The sequence below is a fragment of the Mastigoproctus giganteus genome, chromosome 4 (genome assembly GCF_048544385.1).
Source record: "Mastigoproctus giganteus isolate SK-2022 chromosome 4, ASM4854438v1, whole genome shotgun sequence".
NCBI lineage: Eukaryota > Metazoa > Arthropoda > Arachnida > Uropygi > Thelyphonidae > Mastigoproctus > Mastigoproctus giganteus.
Window position 1 is genome coordinate 29,444,706 of NC_143578.1, and position 21,673 is coordinate 29,466,378.

Below are 21,673 nucleotides of genomic sequence, written 5' to 3' on the forward strand. Positions count from 1 at the left end.
CATGTACCTTTTGCTTCTTTTCATGTATTATTAAAACGATTTCTCACTTACGGTCTCTTTTCTTTATGGTGCTTCTGTGTACAACACCGCTTCAGGAAAGCATTTCCGACCCCACATTGCTAGACCAATCTTCAAATTACTTACTAGCTATTTTTACCAGCACTCTATCATAGTTAAGAGTAGTATTAAAACAGGTCTCTAGACATGTTACAAGGGGTTGCCCACAGGATCAATTCTTGGCTACTTGTGTTGGAATGTGTTTGATTCATGGCTCACCAAGAAATTTGAAGGAACAAAGATGATTGCCTATGCAGACGATCTTACCGTTCTTGTCCGCGGAAATTCAAGGAAGAACCTGGAAGACATAGCTTACTCTGTCTTACAAGAACTTTCAACTTGGTCTGCAATTCACAAACTGAAAGTTTCAACAACTAAAACATGATTTTGAAAGGAAAATTAGATAGAGAACGACCGCCACTTGTAAAGTATAGAGGACAGACAATTAAATATACTGCCATTACAAAATATTTAGGTATTCAACTTGATGATGCCTTAAGTTTTCTACTCCATGCAAGATATGTGAAAGAGAAGTGCAAGTCTTTCTTATCCCGATTGAGACAGGTAACCATGTAAGAATGGGGCCTGAGAGGTCATTCACTCAGGTTATACTATAATTGTGTTTTTTTTTTACCTATCATTGATTATGAGGCTGGAGCATGGGAACATAGGGCCAAAAAGTCCTTAATTATGAAACAGCGTAATTATGAAACACGGGCGTGTAGAACCACTTCTACTATGGCTTTGCAGGTGTTATTGGGAAAATTACCCCTACACTATGAAATACAATACAGATATATGATGTATCACCTGAAGAAATCAATACCTGTCACATGTATTTACTTGCTCCATGGTGACCCACAGCAGGATTTGAAATCCACACCTTTCTTTCCAGTTCCAATAGAAGCAGTACAAGAATCACTTTCACCTCCTGCTCTAGTTAATCTATTAGTCTGTGTATCCCATCCCCGAATCTACCAGATTTCCGACCCAACAAATACTGCCTCGATAGCAGCAGCGAATATTCTTCCATCTCTTCTATTGAAGCGTCTCTCATCCCTTTCGAAACAGCCCCTCCTGAATACGTTAATAATAGTTTTAGTTCAATTATTTTTGATATAATTACAGTTTAGGGACCAAGTCTACATACACTTTATAAAAATTCCACATGACTTTCTGTTACGACTGTGAGTCTTGTGGAATTTTATTTATTTATGAAAATCCCAAATACGAAAGGTATTAGAACCTATAGTACTTAGTACCATGCTTGGGTTGAACATTGAGAAGATACTTATTGACATTAGAATGTCAATTGAATTTCTGTAGATTGTAATTTTCAAGAAACATATGTGATGGGAGGTTGTTCCAGAAAAGGGAAGTTTAAGGGATAAATGATGATGAAGAAAAGTTGGTTCTATGAGCAGAGCCGCCCGATCCCGGTGGCGCAAGTGGTGTACCGCACCAGGGGGGCAATGACTAAGGGGTAACAGAGACTAAGAGGCTGTAAACACTAAAAGAGATGGCAAAGACTAAGGAGACTAAAAGTTCAAAGTATCAAAGAATGTGTTTTGTCATATTTTATATTAACAAATAATGAATTTTAAATTTAAAACTTTTTTTTTCAATATTTCTTGCATGTCTGGTTATGAATACAGAAAAGGGAAAAAAATGAAAAGCGACCAAATAAAAAAAGCAACAAGTTCGATTACCAGGTTTCTGGACATCCAGCCACAGCCATGTCCATCGACTTCGATTTCCTCTAGCTTTAATAATATTGATGAAGAAACTGAAACACCTGTCCAAGATGTTGACATTCCAATTCTGCAAGAAACGCAAGCGATGCAAATTCGGATGAAGAGGAAAGTGAAGATCGCGATAGTGGTATACAAGATCAGCTAATTTCACTTAGTGATACCGATAAATGGCCACAAATTTTAAATAATATAATAAAATAACATTATTCTAATTAAAATAAGATGATGTTGGTTGAAAACAAACCAGAACAATTTTAAAAAATTTGATTTTCCAAAAAATAAAGATAATAGAAGAAACTTTTCTATTGAAAACTTCAATATTTTCAATTTGAAGTTTTCTATTGAAAACTTCAAATTGAAAATTGTAATATTTTAAGTTTAATAATTTTTTTATTTTATTTTTAACATATTTACTTCATGTATCATAATATATGTTATTTTGTTTAAAAAATAAAATTATATTATTTTGGAAATATATATTTTTTTTAATTGCCAAAAAAAAAATTGATAAGAAAAATAACCATGGAAGGTAGGGGCAGATATAAGAATTTTGCACCAGGGTAGCTATATAGCCTGGCGCGGCCCTGTTTTATTTCAAAACAGGGCGCGGTGAGTTTTAAAGCTGGTTATATAGGTCTACAGGGTGTGTTCGTATCTGTGTCTGCTTCTGTGGTGTATGTTTGCTATTAAAACAACACAATTTTCGTGCGTACTCCACTTGATGTCAAACAAGAAGATGACTTTATTTTTAACAAACACATTAGGTTTCATTATGAAGGTGAACAATCGTGAAAAGAAAGAAGAAAAAAAAAGATGTTTATGGAGGAGTAGACTCATAATCTTCAATTTTTCCGCCAGTGACTGACATTATGTAATTGAGGTAATTCTTTACTTGCATATAGACACCTGGATGGTTGGCCTTGCCGCAATCAATACCCCAAGATACAATTCCAGCCAGTGAATAAGTTCCATGTTCGCTGTTATAACAAACAAGGGGTCCACCACCGTCTCCCTAAAGAAATTAATAGAAAACTGAATAAGAATATAATTTTTTTACTAAAAATCAGTGTCACATTATTCGTGACGCAACATTTCACATAAAAAAGCATAATAAACCATTTCAAATCTTTCATAATTTGTCTACGTTTCGGTAATATTTTTGTAATTTGTTTTTCAGAGATGAGGTTTCCTATGTACATATAAAATATCAAAATGAACAAATTCTTTACAAACGTATTAGTTAACATATTTCTGTGAGTTGAATTTTTAAATAATTGGTTATTTCAAAACAAGAAGCCTACGTAGCATCGATACTATGGAGTTTAATTAAAATTTTATCTACTCAATTATTTTATGAATTCAGTTTTTATTTGCCATATGCATTTAATCTACGAACTTATTTTTCATGTACAAATTGTATGAAAAAAAAAAAAAAAAAAGTAATAATTGCCAGGTCTCTATTTGTCCGATTTTAATGAATTTCAGAATGGCTCAACAAATATTTTTTAATGTCCCAAATATAAAATTTCATGGTAACCTGTTCACTGGAAGTCAAGTTGTTACCTGCGGACGGACGGACAGACAAATGGAAGGACATGGTGAATAAAATAATCGCATATGTATACTGTATATATGCGAACGCGTCTAACAATATCTTAATGTAATATGTAGCAAACAAATTAATAAATAATAAATTATTTCTAAGATATCATTTATATCTGTAATTATAAATCATATACATCTGTAAAATAAATACTGTAATTAATTCATTTTGGTGTTTTGTATGCAGCTAGGAAACTTTAGTCCTGAAGACGAAATACCACAAAGAAATCCGAAGCGCGGTAATTAATTGTTTTACTTTTATTAAGGTATTTATGATATTTTTCCTACTTTTGTACTTTAGCGTGAAAATATTTACGATAACACAATATTCGATTATTTTCAACAGTTAAACATTATCAACATGTTATTCTAAAGACAAGAATGCCACAAGCTTACCTTGCAAGAATCAAGACCCTCCTCTCCTCCAGCACAGATAAATCCTTCGTGGAGTTCAAAGTATTTTCCTAAACGAGTTTCCTTCAACTTTTGTTCGCAGTTATCATGGCTTAGTACAGGTAGACGAATCTCCCTTAGGATGTTTGAGAAGCTTCCACCTCCTGAGGAACAAATAAAAGGTTGAATTATTACTATTATTAATCAATGGTTCACTCCAGAACATGCTAGAATGGTGTACAAGTAAGATGAAACATGAAATTCAGAATACAACATAATATTTTGTTATAAAGAAAGAAAACGTATTTCGTCCAGCTGATGTTGCATGATCGGACAGGTACCAAATAAAGAATTTCACACAAGGGCACCTTGGTTCTCGAGTTGAACTAAGTCGGCATTAGAGGACCGATCGGTTTTGACATACTGTTTATGTAGATTTGTTGTCTGTGCAGATTCCTCTGAATTATTTCCGGTTTACGTAGAGTACGTTGAAATATTACGTTCCCAGTCTACAGGGTTGTGTAGGCGTTGCGTCTTTTTTGCTATATTATATATATATTATTCATTTTTATATATATTTTTTGTTCACCTACTGTTATTTATTTAGGCTAACTTTACGTTACCTTGGGCCACTGACTGCGTATAGATGTCCGGGGATCTTAAGTTAAACTAGAGTGTAAAGTGAAACAACTGACACAGACAACTATATTTGCAACCTGCTCAATATAAAAATCCCAAGCATGAGGCCACACCACATTGTTATAGATAATAAGATTAACCTTCTCATGTTCTTTTAACTTCACAAGCAAGTTATTTATGACATATAAACCCCTTTCTCTTTTTCTTTGTATACACAATTGCTACACTTTTACAATAAATCCAATTCTCAGGAAGGGGTACTTGCTACTTCATTAAACATTTTTTTTTCTAGAAATCAGATAAAATTCCCCTTTTTATTACACTTGTCAATTGAGCCTTTTTTTTTTTTTTTTTTTTTTAAGCAGGAACACAAGACTGCCTTTTCCTTTAGTTTTTAAATTAAGGTTTAATTCAGGACAAAAACTAGACATAGTATGAATAAAATGTACTTTCAAGAGCCCTCTACGTGGGATAAGGATGCATCTGATTACTTTGTCTTCATTAGGACGTGAGGCAATTCCGTCGATAGGGGTACCTCAACGCAATCTGTTTAAGAGTTTAATTCCAGAACATCAGTATGCCAAGGTTCCTTGCTGAAATTTTATGCTCCAGTGGTTCATGTTGACTTTGCTATGAAGAACAGATCTTGGTATTGTCAATTGATTACCTTCGATCCAACAGAAGATCCAGTGTTCAAAATCCCAAAACTTTTTCTCCTTGGTCGCATTACAACTAAAACTCACATTTCGAATATGACCCAAAATATGTTACGTTGGAAGAAGCTATGACCACCATGCATTTAAGACCGTATTTCTTCCACAAGCCAATCAAAGCAGCGATTTACTAGAATATCTCGTAATAGTAGCTGATTCTTCTAGAGGAAAATGGGATAGTGTGTAGCTGTGACATAATGGTGTGAATGTACATTTTGAACTAGCTGAATGAGGTATTTCTGGGTTGTGGGTGGTTCATTAAGCACCAAGTTGTTTAGTATAAGTATTAGTATTAGCCTTATAGTGCAATGAAGCCACACCTCACGCCATCGACGGGACTTGATGACGTGAGGAATCACCCGGCCTGGGGAGGACGGCGATTCTACCAACTGTGCTACCACGAAAGCCAGAAAGTTTCCATGTGAATGATGAAACCATTTGTATGCAGACTGCCAAAGGTTGGCAGACTGAACAGATTGGTTTTACTCATACCAGAAAACAAACTCCAGATGATATCCATTTCTTTCTAGCTTATTTCGCTTCACAATAATGTGTCGTTTTTGCAGCCGTTGTTGAAGTGCGACCGAAAATGGCTCATGACAGCAAATCATTTGGTGCTGATGACAGCCTAATCATTAATATTACTATTAATATTAATTATTATTTATTAATATAAATATTATTATAATTATTAGTATTTCTTCACCAACAGAAGATTTTTCAATGTGTCTGATGGGATACAACGGGTTTCGTCTGGTATGAGCTTCTAGCTTCTGAAGCACGCTGTCTTCTAGTCAGCGCGCGGGTGCATAAGTACACGTGCTTTGAGTGACCAGGGTTCAAGCCCGTGACTGCTAAATACGGTGCTGTTTCTTGTATTCTGTGAATTCCTCTGACCGTTTGGTCGTCCCTGAGTATAAACAGAAAATTTATTTATTTATGTTTTTGATCAATTTTTCATGAATGTTTCAATTTTATCCTAAAAATCCCCATGAACTTTTTTGGGCACCTAATAAATGAAAAAGAGCAGAATTGATCAAAAAAATAAAATTAAATATTAGAACAGTCTAGTTGCCAAGCAATTCAGGTTACAGCATCTAAGCCATTCCTATAAAAAACACTTAAAAGATGTAGTCTGCAGAGCATGGCAATGAGATACCTAAAGGAGAACCAAGTCAAATGTATAAGTCCCTGCGGAAGATTATTATCCATGAATGAGGAATTCCTTCCTAAGGAATTCACTCGTAAAAGAAAAATCAAAAGGCACAAAATATAAAATCTGAATAGCGTAACAGCGAATTACATCTGATGAAACTTACTTGTGAATAACCTGTCGTGTACCGTTTGAATAAGTTGCCTAGAAGGGTGATATCCAATTCTTCCTTCAATTTTCGCAAGCTCTTTGGACAGGCACTTTTTTAGACGATGGAAATGATGAGGTTTTTTTTTTTTTATGCAGAATGAGTGCGCATCCTTGCGTCATTATGCCATTTTAATGCTATTAATAATAAGAAATGATTTACGTATAATCTAGGATGTACTTACTATAAGCATCTTTTCCCCATCCAGTGACAGCACATTCCTGTCCTATAAAGTCATCTTCTGGCGAAGGCAAGCACACTTTATCAATGTGTGGTTTGAAAGTAACTTTTCGTCCAAGTTTTAAAACGGCTATATCATTCCATAAGTTGTTGCTTTTATAGTCCGGATGGATATTAATACTTTCTACACTGAAATCTTCATGGGGCATGAACTCCGTTTCATCTTGTGTGTTCCATTCTCCTAATCGAATTTTAATGGGATATGGATTTTCTTCCCTTTAGGAAAAAAGAATATATCAATTATGAAATAACGTCATAACGTCTGACACTTTTTTTATCTTAATCTTTTCTTCTTTTTTTTTTTTTAAATGTTCATCTATTTATTGTTCATTTGTTTAATTTCGTTACATAGTTATTAAAAGAAAGATAAATAGAAATAATAATAGTTTAATTATATAACTATTCAACGTGTTACCGTAAAACATACTGAAGCTTTTAGGTTTGCGGCTAGTGAGAGGGCTTCGCAAGATACTCTGTAAATTATGGGGTCCTATCACTTTTCTGAAAACTCATAATTGAAAAAACAAATAATGATGTTTAGCGAGGCGTTATATAACGGGATAATCACTTCCTGTCTCTGTTAGAAATATTCCTGTATATTATTGAAGGAAATCCACGAGCTGTTGTAGGCCACTCTGTGCTGTTCACAGAATTTAATGCCTAACTGAAATTTTTATTTATAAATGTTAAACTTCAGTTTCCATTTTTAAGTCCTGTTTTGTTTATATAGATCTTTTTGAAGCAGTAAGGGACCCCATCACCGTAACCTCTGGTACCCTATTTATCCCATTGACCCATGAAATGTAGTGACCAGTTATAATGACTTTTTATCTTTTACCACTGAACTATCCTTTTATTAATATTAGTAACCACTCCTAATGCCACGCTGCTCCAATTTATATAATAATCGGTCGTGTGATACAGTATTGAAGGTTTTACAAAATCTAAGCACTGTATGTGATGTCAGAGTTATCCTTTGCATCCAGTTCCTTTGTGACAATCTCATAATATCCAAGCAGATTGGTCAGGAATGTCTCCCTTTAAGAAATCTGTGCTGTGATTGCCTTATTGGGGTCATGTGATTGGGGTCACCACGATGTCAGGGAAAGTACTAGAGAAAAGAATATCCTAGACCTCATCATCACACATGAATCAGATGACATAACAGGGCTGACAGTAGAGGAACCAGTAGCAGGAAGTGATCACGGAGTTCTACGGTGGATGATGACGAGAGAGGTAGCAGAAGTAAAAGGCAAAGGAATGGGTTTTAATTTCAGAAAAGGAAATTACGATGCCTTAAGGTACTACATGGCCTCTATTAACTGGGTAGATATCGCGCAGAGAATGAATACAATTGAACTGTGGTACGCTTTTAAAACATTAATCACAGATGCCTTGAATGCGTATATACCATTAAAAAAATACTCCACGAGAAGGGTTCCAAGTTGGATGAATAGTGAAGTTGCCACATTACTTGAGCAGAAAAAGGTGGCATGGAAACGTTACCGAGCAATAAAAAGTACTGAAGCCTATAACAGCTACAAGGTGATGTGTAATAGAGCCACGGAAAAGGTTCGACAGGCAAAGGCAGTTTATGAGAAATCACTAGCAAACAGAGCAAAGAGGGGGGATAAAGAATTCTTCACATATATAAATGTCAAGAAGAGCAGGACAAACCAGATCGGACCTTTACGTAAGGGAAAGGGGATAGTAATAAATACACCAGCTGCCGTTGCAGATGAACTCAACAGTTATTTTGCATCGATATTTACAAATGAAAAGCCTTTTGTAATAAAGGGAAATTGTGGGAGCGAAGTTAAAAAATATGTAATTAATGATATTGAAATTTCGCAAGATTATTTAATGAAAAAACTTTCAAGCCTACAGACTAGTAAGGCTCCTGGAGTTGATGGAATATACCCTATAATCTTGAGAGAGGCGGCAAGCGAGTGCATTGAACCACTGAGGCTGGTTATGCGAGCATCACTAGACTCTGGGGAGATTCCCTTGGATTGGAAAAGTGCAAATGTATCTCCCATACATAAGGGTGGCTCTAAAAGTGAAGTGGGAAATTATCGACCTGTCAGTCTGACTTCAGTAGTAGGGAAAATCATGGAGGCATTGATCAAGGGTGGAATTCAGGATCATTTGGATCGAATTGAAATTCTCAAGGATACTCAGCATGGTTTTGTAAAGGGAAAATCATGTTTAACAAATCTGGTTCGCTATTTCGAAAGGGTCACTCACGAGCTGGATTTAGGGAATAATTTCGACATTGTTTATTTAGATTTCAGCAAAGCTTTTGACTCAGTCCCACATGAGCGGTTGCTTTATAAGCTGGAACAGGTTGGAATCACTGGGAAAATCCTTAGATGGATAGCAGGATGGCTTCAGGGCAGGAGGCAGAGGGTTGTGATAAATGGCTATTCCTCAGATTGGGTTGATGTAAGAAGTGGGGTTCCCCAAGGATCAGTATTAGGACCACTGTTGTTTTTAATTTTCATAAACGACATTGATGAAGGGATAGAGGGCGTGATGTCTAAATTTGCAGATGATGTTAAAATTGGTAGAGTAGTTAATGATCACTGTCAAGCTGAGCTTCTTCAGAGAGACCTAGATAGGCTTCAAGAATGGTCAGAAAAATGGCAGCTGTGCTTTAATCCAACAAAGTGTAAGGTATTACACCTGGGAAACAGTAATCCCAAAATAACTTATTCACTTGGTGGAGTTCAACTAAACCCAGTACTGGAGGAAAGGGACTTGGGTGTTACGATACGGTCAGACATGAAATTCTCTGAGCATTGTAAACAGGTTGCAAGGAAGGCCCATGGTGTCCTATCGATGATCTATCGAACTTTTGCAAGTAGAGATAGGGACGTGATAATCCCATTATATAAGGCTTATGTTAGACCACACTTGGAATACTGTGTTCAAGTATGGAGACCGCACCTAAAGAAAGACATCGAGCTTCTTGAAAGGGTGCAAAGACGGGTAACTCGCCTGGTGAGATCGGCAAAAGGGCGTCCTTATGAAGAAAGACTTCGAATATGTGGGTTGCAGAGTTTGGAAACTAGACACCTTAGAGGAGATTTGATTGAGGTGTTTAAGGCTCTGAGAGGCATCAGTAAAATGAATGAGGACAAAATTTTCAAGATTATAAATGATGCTAGAACTAGGGGACATAAATTCAAGTTACGCGGGGAAATGTTTAGATTGGACTGCAGGAAGTTTTATTTTAGCCAGCGAGTTATAAATTACTGGAATAAGTTGCCTTCATGGGTGGTAGAGGCCGACAGTTTGGGGAAATTCAAAGGTCATCTGGATAGTACTTTCGGGTAAGGGAAACGCATAGGATGATAGGATTAATTTCCTTTTTATTTAATTTTTAATTTCATTTTATTATTTTTATTTATTTATTAATTATTATTATTTATTTATTTATTTAATTTTTGTTTTTATCATTGTTTTGTTCGGATTTTTTTTTTTTTTTTTTTTTTTGGCTGGTGCAGCATAAGGCATAGGCTTTCTTGCACCATATGGCCGTTACTAATACTAATACTAATACTTATGACAAGATAACCTTAACGTTACACCTCATCTTCAAAAACACAAACTACAGTCGCTTCATAAATCTTATACAGCACAGCAATATTAAAATAGTCTAGAAATATTTCAAACAATTATTCGTACACCACATTTCCAAGAGCTTCAGGATTAATGCTCTTATTCAGCCTTAAATAAAACCAACCTTGTTGCGTCACTGTTCTCTGTATCCTTCACTAAATCCACCCTCTAAAATCCTTCCCCCAAATGACAATAATATGCTCTCAGTGTACTGCAGTTTACTCCACATGAAATTGTCACCGTTATTCTCAGTTTAAAGGAAGACATCTCTCGTAGAAGAGATGGGTTGCTCATAATTCCCTTCAAATGAAATTTTGCCCTATCCTAGCGCCTATGCTTATTTCATTTTTTTAAAGTATTGTATCCTTATGAAAGGTATCCATTAGCAATTATCATTTATTATCTAATGTCAGTGATAAATTCCATAGCCACGAATTTTGAAAACTTATATCACTGCCGGTCTAGACGTCTTTAGTACATTCAATTTATATTCGAACATCCACATTAACAATATAAAATTAATAAATTTCGATGAGCCCCTTATGCAATTTATTTATAATACATTAATTGAAACTTATCTTTCAAAAAATATATATAAAAAGACTCCACTCGAGAAGAATTTATTTTTAACTCACAAAAAGTAATGCCATAAATCTTCCCAATATTGAAATTTAAAACCAATTTTCTGAAATTGGTTTTAAATTTCAATTAATTTAGTCTCTGAGAGCTTCCATTGACTTTAATTAACAAACATGAGCTATATATTTTACCTTCTCGTATTTTAAAAGTAAGAGAGAAAAGCAAGTGATTTGTACACTATTTTGAAATTAGTGTTTTCAAAAAACTGAATTTCATTATTTTAACTAAATTATTTAATAACATCTATATTTTATATTATGTAGCAAACTTGTTTTTTTTAAAAATTTGGTTATATTTTACTCGAAGATTTATTTATAAATAGATTATTTTTAAATATAAAAGTCTAAAATAAACATAAATATTTTCATTAATATGTAATATCCCCATCGGACATTAATTGTCAAGGAAACAGAGCCATCTAGCGGAGTTAATATAATTAAAATAACAGCGTATGAACGATGGGATTATGGCAAGAAAGTTCTGCGTTATATTTATGCTATTAGACAAGTGTGTTTATTTATTATAACAAGTAATTTTATAGTGAAGTGTACTGTTTATCTTAATTATAGTTTTCGCAAAAAAGTTATATGAAAATATATACAGATTACGTGAAGGTTGTTATTTCTAGAAAAATTGGCCAAACGATATTATTGATGTTCAAAAATGGTTGCTCAAACTGTGAAGATATTAAGCGTAAGTAATTAATAAATGCAAGTCATTAATCTGAAGATATTAAGCATAAATATTACGGCTAATATGTTTATTAAAATTCCATTTCGTTGCTTTTGTTTGAATATAAGTTTTAGCGTTTGAAATTTTGCGATTCACATAGACTTTATATGGCAACTGTTGAGATATAGCAGCATTGGATATTTTCATATTAACCGCTTGTAATATAGAGTTTTCAAAAGTTTTATTCTGTACACAAATGTATACAAGTTTTAGGAAGGGTATCGCTTAATTTTTCCACAAATAAGAAATATTTGTTTATTCCTACTTTTTTTGTGCAACCTGTGGTGAAGATAGTCGAGTTCTCATTCGCCTTTAGTAAACTATTTTCGTGTAAAGCTTTATAGATTGTTTTTATTTATTTATATTTGTAAATTAATACAGGCAATATTGATGCATTCTACTTTAATAATCTTTGTTTATTTGGTGGTTGTTTGCTGTTACTTACATGAATCTTTGGACACAATGTGGGACTGTGAGCACATGATATTCATCGATGAGCGTACCTCCGCATAGAAAAATATCGCTGGTACCTTCGGCTTTGAGTATTGCAGCCTGCAAAAAAATAGGCGTCAGTAGCCATTAACATCACGTGAGAGACAAAAATTAAGTGATATTGAAGAAATATAATAAATATTTCAGGGCTTACATGTAACCTCGGAATTTGTAAATAGTGAAAGATGCTAATTGTAGAATTAGCAGTTTTCACTCATTTACGGGCTTAAACTTAATTATGTTTGTTTTCAAGTACCCGTTTTTCAGTTTTATTTTTGAGTATTTGTATTTTATTTTATTTTATTTCTATATATATATTTTTTTATTATTGAGTATTTTAACATTTTCGTTGTCAAGTAAATATTATACCATACGTTGTACATTGATTTGCTAATTAATTTTATTTGAATTAATGAAAGTTCTTTTTTATGTAAATTTTCATTAATTAATTAATTATATTTATATATTTTATGCAGTCTTTATAATTGCCAACTGAAGTGGTGAGAAAGTTATAAATCTATATTGGGTAAAGCGATGAAGTGTTTAGATGTTAATATTCCTCATACAATTAAAGATTTTAAAAAATTAAAAACAATATGGATAAAAAATAATTGTAAGCTTAAATTATAATAATGAAAATTTTTCTTTTTTAAGTATACATACGAGCTGGATTTTTCAAAAGAAATAACTGATGAAAATATTTCGTCACTTCATCAATGACGAAAATATTTCGTCATTGAAGAATTTTAATTTTGAAAATATTTACTGTTTTTTTATATTAATTTAATAACAATTTTTAATTTAAATGGGGATTTAATAGTCATTTTACAAAGGAGTGCTGTATAAAACCCTTTATTTTCTCTTATTGCATGAAATTTCATAGGATGAACACTACAAAATATTTAATAGGAAAAAAGCCAAAAAAAAAAGCAAGTTTTTTTTTTTAAACCTTAAAAGATTTTCTTTTAAATCTCTAAAAATTAAAAAAAAAAAAAAAACAGAAAATCTTCTTCTTTAAAGCTTTTTAATAAATTGGAGGTATAACCAAAAAATGTTTTTGGTTATTCCTCCTAGAACCTGCGTTTTATAGCCCTCTTGGCTGGCACAGTTGGTTTATTCACCATCCTCCCCACACCAGATGGAAAAGACTTTGAATCCCGTGGGTGACGCGTGGAATGTTTATGGGGCTTTTTCACAACTTGGCTGAGTTAGTTGATCTCAGGCGAGAGTAGTAGTGTTTTTCTGCAGGAAACTCGGGTTCGTCCAGCAAACAACGAATCGACCACAAAAACAAACTACATTTTAACATAAAAGATTGTTCTGCTCACCTGCCATGGCCATTCTCCGAAGTCTGCCTCTCCTTTACTGGCAGTAAGTATTCGACTGTTTATGCCGTTTGGATTACGAGTACCACAACGACTGACGTATGGTTTTTCTGTGTTATTTCCCGGAGCTCTACAACATACGTGGAAGGGTCCACACCCAGGAGGAGTATAACGAGCATCCTAGAATTGAAAAAATTTCAATAGTATTAAATTACCGAAAATTTATTTTAAATTTGAATTATTTAATTATTTTCGGCAAGCACATAACAGGCGATAGCCCGATTATATTGTGCAATATTAGTAAAATTTTATTAATTTGATTTTGGCCGTTCGCCATGTATGCAAACACACCATGAAAGACGCACCTCACGCGAAATTACGTCCTAAAATGACATTTCTCCAATATTGCCCAAAATGCGGGAAATTCGTCCTTGAACGCTTCCAAAACTTAGAAATTATTTTGATTTGAAACCCTTTTTCTTTTATATGTTAGTAGACTGAGGTGAAATATTTCCCTTCATTCAACTTTTCCATTGACAGTGTGTAAAAAGCATTATGGGAATCCTATATATAGTCTTGAAACTTTATTAGACATGTAGGACAGACAACTTGGGTGTCAAGACCCACTAATTTTCGTAAAATCGGACAAATGCTAATTTATTGTGATTTTCTCTTGTAATGAGGATCTGTGTCCTCAATTTGAATTTAAAATCAGTGGTGGGAATTTAAACAATTTAAATCATTTAAAATCAATGGTGTGAATTTAATTCACACCATGAGGACACAGATCCTCTACAAGAGAAAATCACAATAAATTAGCATTTGTTCGATTTTACGAAAATTAGCGGGTGTCGACTAAACAAAGTTGTCTGTCCAACGTGTCAACTTTTCCATGTGCACATTTTGCTGCACAAGTTATTCATGGGTTTATTAATGCAAAGTCTGCCGCCTTCAAAGTGTGCTACAGCCTAGTGCCCAAAGGTTCTAGTGCTTGCAACATAGAAATACGTAGAACTTATTGAAAATGTAATTATTCAAGTAGTTAAAATATTCTCAGAAAAGAGAATGAAATGAAGGCTAACGTTTCCTTTGAAATTAGAAACAAAAGTAAAACGTGTTTGGCTACTTCGACTTCCACGTACTTCTTCTCTTTGGCAATTGTTTTCTCACACTCAGAACATTCGCGTTGTTCTGCGGATGCGATTGTTTTTCGGGTAATATTTAGAAATTTCAGTTATTTTCACCCGTCAATGCATTAATTTGCAATTTAAAGAAATTGATGTAACTACGATAATTTTAAAGAGGAAGCTGTTAAAATAGGCAGTACAATTCTAAGGGCGAAAAAAGATTTTAAAAAATCAATTTAAAGTTCGACGAAAGTCGTGTTGAAAAAAAAAAAGTTTTAGAGTTCCTGATAGTATCGTACTTACGAGTATATTAGTGGTAGATTTTATTTTCTATCGAATTTACACAATTTGGATGTTAAAGAAATTATTGATGTTTACAAATTTTATTGTGCAAATATCTTCCAAGAAAGGCATTTCACCAAACTCATCACTGTCCTACATGTACAATATCGAAAAATATACCAACGTAGGCGTATCCCATTAATTTGGTGACAGAAGGACAAAATTGTGGAATCTTTAAAGAAGAAATCAGTTCAAAGTAGTAGAGGAGTCAGTGCCGGATTAAGGTACGGGCTAGCGGAGTCCTTTCACGGCCGCCAAAAACAGAAGAACAATGTGGCAAAAAAAAAAAAATTAAAAAAAATAAATAATAATAATATATATCCTTAATAAAGGGGCACCGAAAAATCTGCCCGGGGAGGAGTAAATGGTGCGAAGTATAAAATGACATTTCCAGTGGACTTGAGAATCATTTACTACATAATAACAGATAATAAAAAAAATAAGATTTTGGAATGCTGCAGTGTGTGTGTGTGTGTTTTTTTTTTTTTTTTTTTTTTTTAGTCCTCAGGTGTGGGCAGCCTGAGAACATGATTGTTGGCTGCCACCAATATTGCACTAGAGTGCATGTTGCACAGAAGGAGTGATGGACCCGGGCTCGGTTCCCCATGCAGGGGTGGGGCACGGATGCCCTAGTGACATCGGCTCCCTGGTGGCAAGGTAGTTTGATTATAGAAGTTCTACCAAAATTGAATGTAAATTATATTGGTGGAGATAGGCAATAGCCGGGATGCTACCTAAGCTACGTGTATGTATACAATACATACATACACGAGTATGTATACAATACAATGTAGTGTAAATTGAAAAAGACTTCGGACCACTAAGGATAAGAATGACAACTTCATTTTAAATTAGTTTAAACAAGTTAAAACAAAAGCCCATAACGTTGTACTGTTGGAAGGTTTACTTGGAGTTCAGGGCAAAATCGTTCGGAAAATGGCTTTAACCCAGACATCACTTTTAAGATGTATTGAGAATGTCTTCGGTATACAAAAAATATAAAAGACAGTGACAGACTTAATTTTATTATTATTTTTTTCTATACCTTTAATGCATTAAATCTCTATCAAAATACAAATATAATTTAGTTGAGAATTTTCTGGTTGTGTTACCTATATGTTATACCCATAATTCAAAAACTCATCTTGAACAATTCGGATTTTTGAATTGTCCAAGTTTCGCTACATTTTATATCTTGTAATAATGATTGAATTAAATTCAAAGATATTAATATTTAGGAACTTTTAAATGTATTATTTACCAGTGCCGTCTCATTTTCTCCATAGGGTTTCTTACGTGGGTCTATAATTCCAGTGCCGTCCGTGATAATATCTCCATCTTTGCATTGATAGTAGGGCACACAAGTACATCTGGATGTATCACCGTAGTTCGAAGCTTGAGGGGCTGCGTTCTTTAGAACACAGAACAATGTGAGGAGACAGAGTTGGCCGATCATTCTGTAAAAAGATCGACTTAACGTTCAGACATATGCTGAACGTTGTGAATTGCATATATAAAACAAAATTCATTAACAGTCAAAATATAAAGCAGGAAAACATACAATTATATGCGATCTAAGAGATAAATGTTAACTCGGGTAAGTGATCTCAGTGTTATGGTAGAAGGCTGTGAAACAATTCTAGTGGAAACGCAAGACCAGCTTTCCAGGCCTTCACAACTGTATTTGGCGAAGGACTCTTTTGCGTGTGGAAGTCTTGGATTGGTAGTGCACTGTAGTGTGGTGTATGAGCTGGAATTCTGAGAACTTGGCTTGCGCTATTTTGCATTAATGGAGTCGTGGGTTCGTGTAGTGAAGTCACATTGAAATCCTCATCTCCTTTGGCAGGAATAGATCTACTAATCGAGAAAAATTGGAGGGACATGAAAATGAGGTAGATTATGCTCTTGTAATCTGGAGATGACGATCTTGAAATGCTTTGGAATTCAGCTGCGAATGCAGATATGGTTGATGTGTGTAGCCGTAGCCTAGTGGTCAGGCTCGCGGGTGCATAAGTACACGTGCCTTGAGTGACCGAGGTTCAAGCCCGTGACTGCTGAATACGGTGCTGTTTCTTGTATTCTGTCTATCTTGTGAACTCCTCTGACCGTTTGGTCGTCCCGGAGTATAAACAGAAAATTTATTTATTATTATTATAAAGCTGACTTCATAGTTCTTTTCAAATGAAGGATCGTGCTTGTGACAGAACAGAATGAATGGATTCATTTTGGTAGGAGTGGACAAGAATGCGGTACAGTATTCTGTTCCTGAATTCGGGTGGGTGTCCACTCCCATGCATTACCTTAACCGACATCTTCGGTCTGTACTTGACATCCTCTGGCAGTTAATGGTTCTGTAAGCATTGTTGCGATTATCACGGGCAGCTTCTTGTGCTGGTTCGTGATACTACGGTTCGTTGGTTGTAGGGTTTTAGGCGCATCAGCAACTTAGGCTATATTGCGCCGTATATAATCTCTCTCGCTCTCTTAGTTGTACAAAAACAATGGAAGCATTTATTTCTGTAATGAGATCGCTATCTTGCCTAGCAACTCTACTCGAAGGACTCCAGGGTTGCTATACAACCGTGATGTTTCTCAAGGTTAGCCGTTCAAACCTTCAGAATCAAAGGTCAGTTCGTTAGAGCCAAATCGCCAGAGTCAATAATTTGACTTTCTTGGGCTGCACGATACCTTTCCCCTGTGCAAAATCTAAGACAACCTTATTTTTTCCTTGTGATAATTTCAGGATTTTTAAATTGAAAAACTGGTCTAAGTTGTGCGCTTAGCAATCTAGGACATCTACTTACAATGTCTGTAAGTTGCGTTAGTGTAAATGAACTACAATGTAATCGAAATAGAATCAGCGATGGAAATTGAATTATTATTTAATCAGAGTGAAAAATGCGAAACTGAAATTTATGAAAGAGCTATGGTGGTAGCACAGTTGGTATAATCGCCGTCCTCCCCACTCTAGGTTTAAAATACCCAAGTTCGAATCCCTTCAATGACACGGGCAATTTTTCACAACGTGGCTGAGTTAGTCAGTCTCAGGCGAGGATTACATGGTTTTTCTCCCGGAACTCGTGATTTTCATCCAGCAAAGGAATACAGAACACGCAATTCACAGACATATTATGTACAGCTCAATATGGTCTAAGTTGCTGATGTGCCTTAACCCCTGTAACAACAACTGATGAAAGAGGAAACTTAGAAAAGATAAAAAGCATATTTAGCACGCCATAAAGTACTTTTAGTACTCCACACGGTATGTTTTTCCTGCTACAAAGAAAAAAGTAAGAATTATAAGAGAAGAATAGCAACAAACGAATACATGTATGTGTGTAGGCCTGATTATTATACGCTCCGTGACACTTTATTAGGTAAACCCGCATAATAATGATTAGGTTCCGCTTTAGCCTCCGTAAAAGCCCAGGCATGGTCTCAACGAGGTGTCAAAGCGCGTCATGCAGATTCTGGGCCAGGTTGACTTAATTTTTCACAGATGGAGGGGAGAGGGCGCGATTCCCGCTCCCTCCTCTCCCCCATCTGTGACTAGGTACGACTAAGTCTGCTTTCTGAAATGCCTCCTTGGTCACCACTGTTGTTCTGGTTTTATTATTTGACTGACTGAAGTGTTTCTGTTATCCTGCACAAATCTTGTCAGCCTCTGTTGGCTTCTCGCACAAGCTGTTTTCACTCACAGAACTACGGTTTGTTGGACTGGCTGTTGGGCCAATTTCGATACAGCCGAGACACAATCTTACTTGAAAACTCAAACAAGTTTGCAGTTTTCGAAATGTTCACAATGACGCCAACTACCATGCCACTTTCAAAATCACTTAATGCTTTCATCTTACTCCTTCTTGCACTGAATTGCCCACATACACCTATTTTACTGGATATCGCGTAACTACTATACTAACATGTAGTGCTGTTGCTGAAAGGGGTGTTACATTTCAGTCACAGGGTTGGTGTACCTAATAAAGTGGCCACTCCGTGTATGTGTAATGTCTAAAATTAGCTCCAAAAGAAATGTATCCAGCATTTCAAAATTTCATCGAAATAAGAATGTGTAACTGAAATTCCGGCATATTCCTATGCTAAATACATCTTGAACTGGATTAAGAAAAGGGATTGAATTGAATGCTTTAAAGAGGCACTGTTGCCACAAAAGTTAACAATAATTTTCAGAGAATAATACTAAGGTAACGGGGTATATATAAAGATACTAGGGGAAAGCAAATTGGCGATACAATAAAATAAAAAATAAGGCATAAGAAAATAATAATATGGAGGTATGTTATCCCATCCACTGTTTCTAAATTCTGACGAGTATGAGTGAGGTAACCGTGACCGTGGATAGAAACAAAAAGTTCTTCCTTTTCACGCCCGCACCTGGAAAAGACCTCAGTTAAAATCTCATCGAGACAGAGGAAATTTTTTTGGGCTTTTCTCACACCGTGACTTAGTCTGTTAGGCGAGAACCGATATATTCAGGATTTATCTCGCAGAAACGCGGGTTTTCTTCCAGTAAACAGCCCAACTGACCGAAGTATACTCGCAATTATACAAACAGTATACTGACACCTTATAGCCTTAATTGCCTTGGCACTTAACACACGCGCACAACATTATACAAGATTGAAATATCAATAAGTGCTCGAAGGTTTGGTCCGGATCGGTGTCGACCGACAACATTCAGATATCGCTTTCTTCCCAACAACTTTCCTTGAGTTGAATTGGAAAATATTAATAAATGAATCGCCAATATTTCGCAACAAAAATAAGATTACATATACAGTATATGTTTCTCAAGAGTTTCTCCAAGGCACTTGAACATCATACATCAGTTCACATTGGTTTTGACACATCGGGACATTACAAATAATTACGAACACGCTGAGATTTATGATCGGTTATTCCAATCTTAACATTTCGGAAAAAAAAAAATTTGGAAATTTAAAAACCGTAAATGCTTTGAACTTAAATTTTTAAAAAAGTAATCTTTATCAACCGGAACAGCTTTCCGAGCCAATTTGATCAAAATATCCCGATAATCGGAAGTACAGATACTAGGAATCCAGATTTACACCCAAACCTCCACAGTATTCCGTTTTTAGCAATGAAAAGTAACGGGGATCAATGACAAGTTTGACATAAGCGAAACATATTAAACGTCATTACCTTTCATTCGAAGTTATATGTTAATGTTCAGCAATACATAGAACGCCGAAAACTATGTACAAAATTACCGAAAGTTAATGTCCATAGTTTAAAAATTCCTCGTATTGAAAAAGGTGAATCTTAAAGTATCATCAGGTTAATGTCAATTTGCAGACAATAAACAAAAGCCACGAACTGCTCACAAAGTTACATTTGGAAAATCACAACTCACCTGCTCATTTGTTACTATCCGTTGGTGACTACTCCTTCACTGTCTCACTTCTGATCGGACAGGGGTATTTATACAGTAGTCGATTGGCCAGTGCGAACGGTGACTTCTTCATCCACTGACTGATGACGTCACTAGTGCTTTCAAGGATTTCGCGGAACACACCGTCCTTTCTCTGACTGCAAGGTGGCAATCTGTGGAAATACCCTCGCCTCTATGAGGGCTCAAAAAGTGTTATCGTATATTGGCCTTTATTTTCGTTCTCGGTGGAATAATTATTTTACTGGGAACCGTTTTAAAAGTATCGGTTTTAGTCTGGGCTTTTTGTAATTCTTTGGAGATTGGGCTGTCGCTTTTATCTTCAATTTGTGGGGCTCTGCTGGTGTCAGTAGGTGTGTGACTGATTAGTTCTCTCCCTGGAACCTGTTTTTCAGGTCAGGGTGATCCTAATGGTTCCACTCATTAGACTTTGCTTTTAGTAGAATACCTCAGGCAATCGTGTTTTCGCAATGGCAATGTTGCATTATTTATTTTGACAGGCATGTCTAGCATACACGCACACACATTAGACCGCATTCTTTTAATGAGCAGTTATTTAATCAGTTGGTTGATTGTCCCGGGTTAATATAAGGCCACTATTCGAAGATGCTACGACTTTTATCATTAGCAAATAAAACGTATTTTAATAAGGAAATTAATATATTTGCTTCCTTTACTTCGCTATAAACTTCCTTGTGTGTTATCTTGATAAGTTTCAATTCGCTTTGATTCTTTTAATACTCTTTACCATTTGATGAAAGAAATGTTTTTAAAGTTCCTCATTGGTCTGTATTTTATGAAATTCGTGGTTAACTTTCAGCAGTTGGTTGAAAGATAAAAATTGATCCCTTGCAAAATTTGGTATGCACATCATAGTATCTTCTACAGCCTTATTTTATATAAATTATAAGTTATTTTGGTTTTTTACATTTTATTCATTTAGTTCAATAGACTGTTATTTTATTATTAGTGTTAGTAAGAACTTCGTAATAAAGTTGTTATTAAAGATTTGCTTTATAAATAACTAGCTTGTTGACAAGAGATAAATGGAACTCTTCAACGGGTTCTAAAAATAACTTTGATGTCGAAGAAATGGATATTACGAGTATATTGAATTGTTATAGAGCAATCTCTCTCTTTAATGGATTTCGGAAATATCGGACAGCACGAAATTATTATTATTATTAATAGTAGTAGTAACAAAT

At 35.0% G+C, this 21,673-nt stretch overlaps 1 protein-coding gene across 1 annotated transcript; it reads right to left on the reverse strand.

The window, feature by feature from the left end:
- Positions 1–2,535: 2,535 nt before the first annotated feature.
- Positions 2,536–20,766, reverse strand: LOC150086507 (phenoloxidase-activating factor 2-like). The gene is made up of 7 exons (XM_090372610.1): positions 20,433–20,766; positions 16,302–16,497; positions 13,575–13,751; positions 12,200–12,306; positions 6,704–6,975; positions 3,810–3,970; positions 2,536–2,823 (listed from the first exon to the last, which is right to left on the reverse strand). Exons 1-7 carry the CDS (start codon positions 20,438–20,440, stop codon positions 2,629–2,631), a joined length of 1,116 nt encoding a protein of 371 aa, XP_090228736.1. The 5' UTR covers positions 20,441–20,766; the 3' UTR covers positions 2,536–2,628.
- Positions 20,767–21,673: the final 907 nt, after the last annotated feature.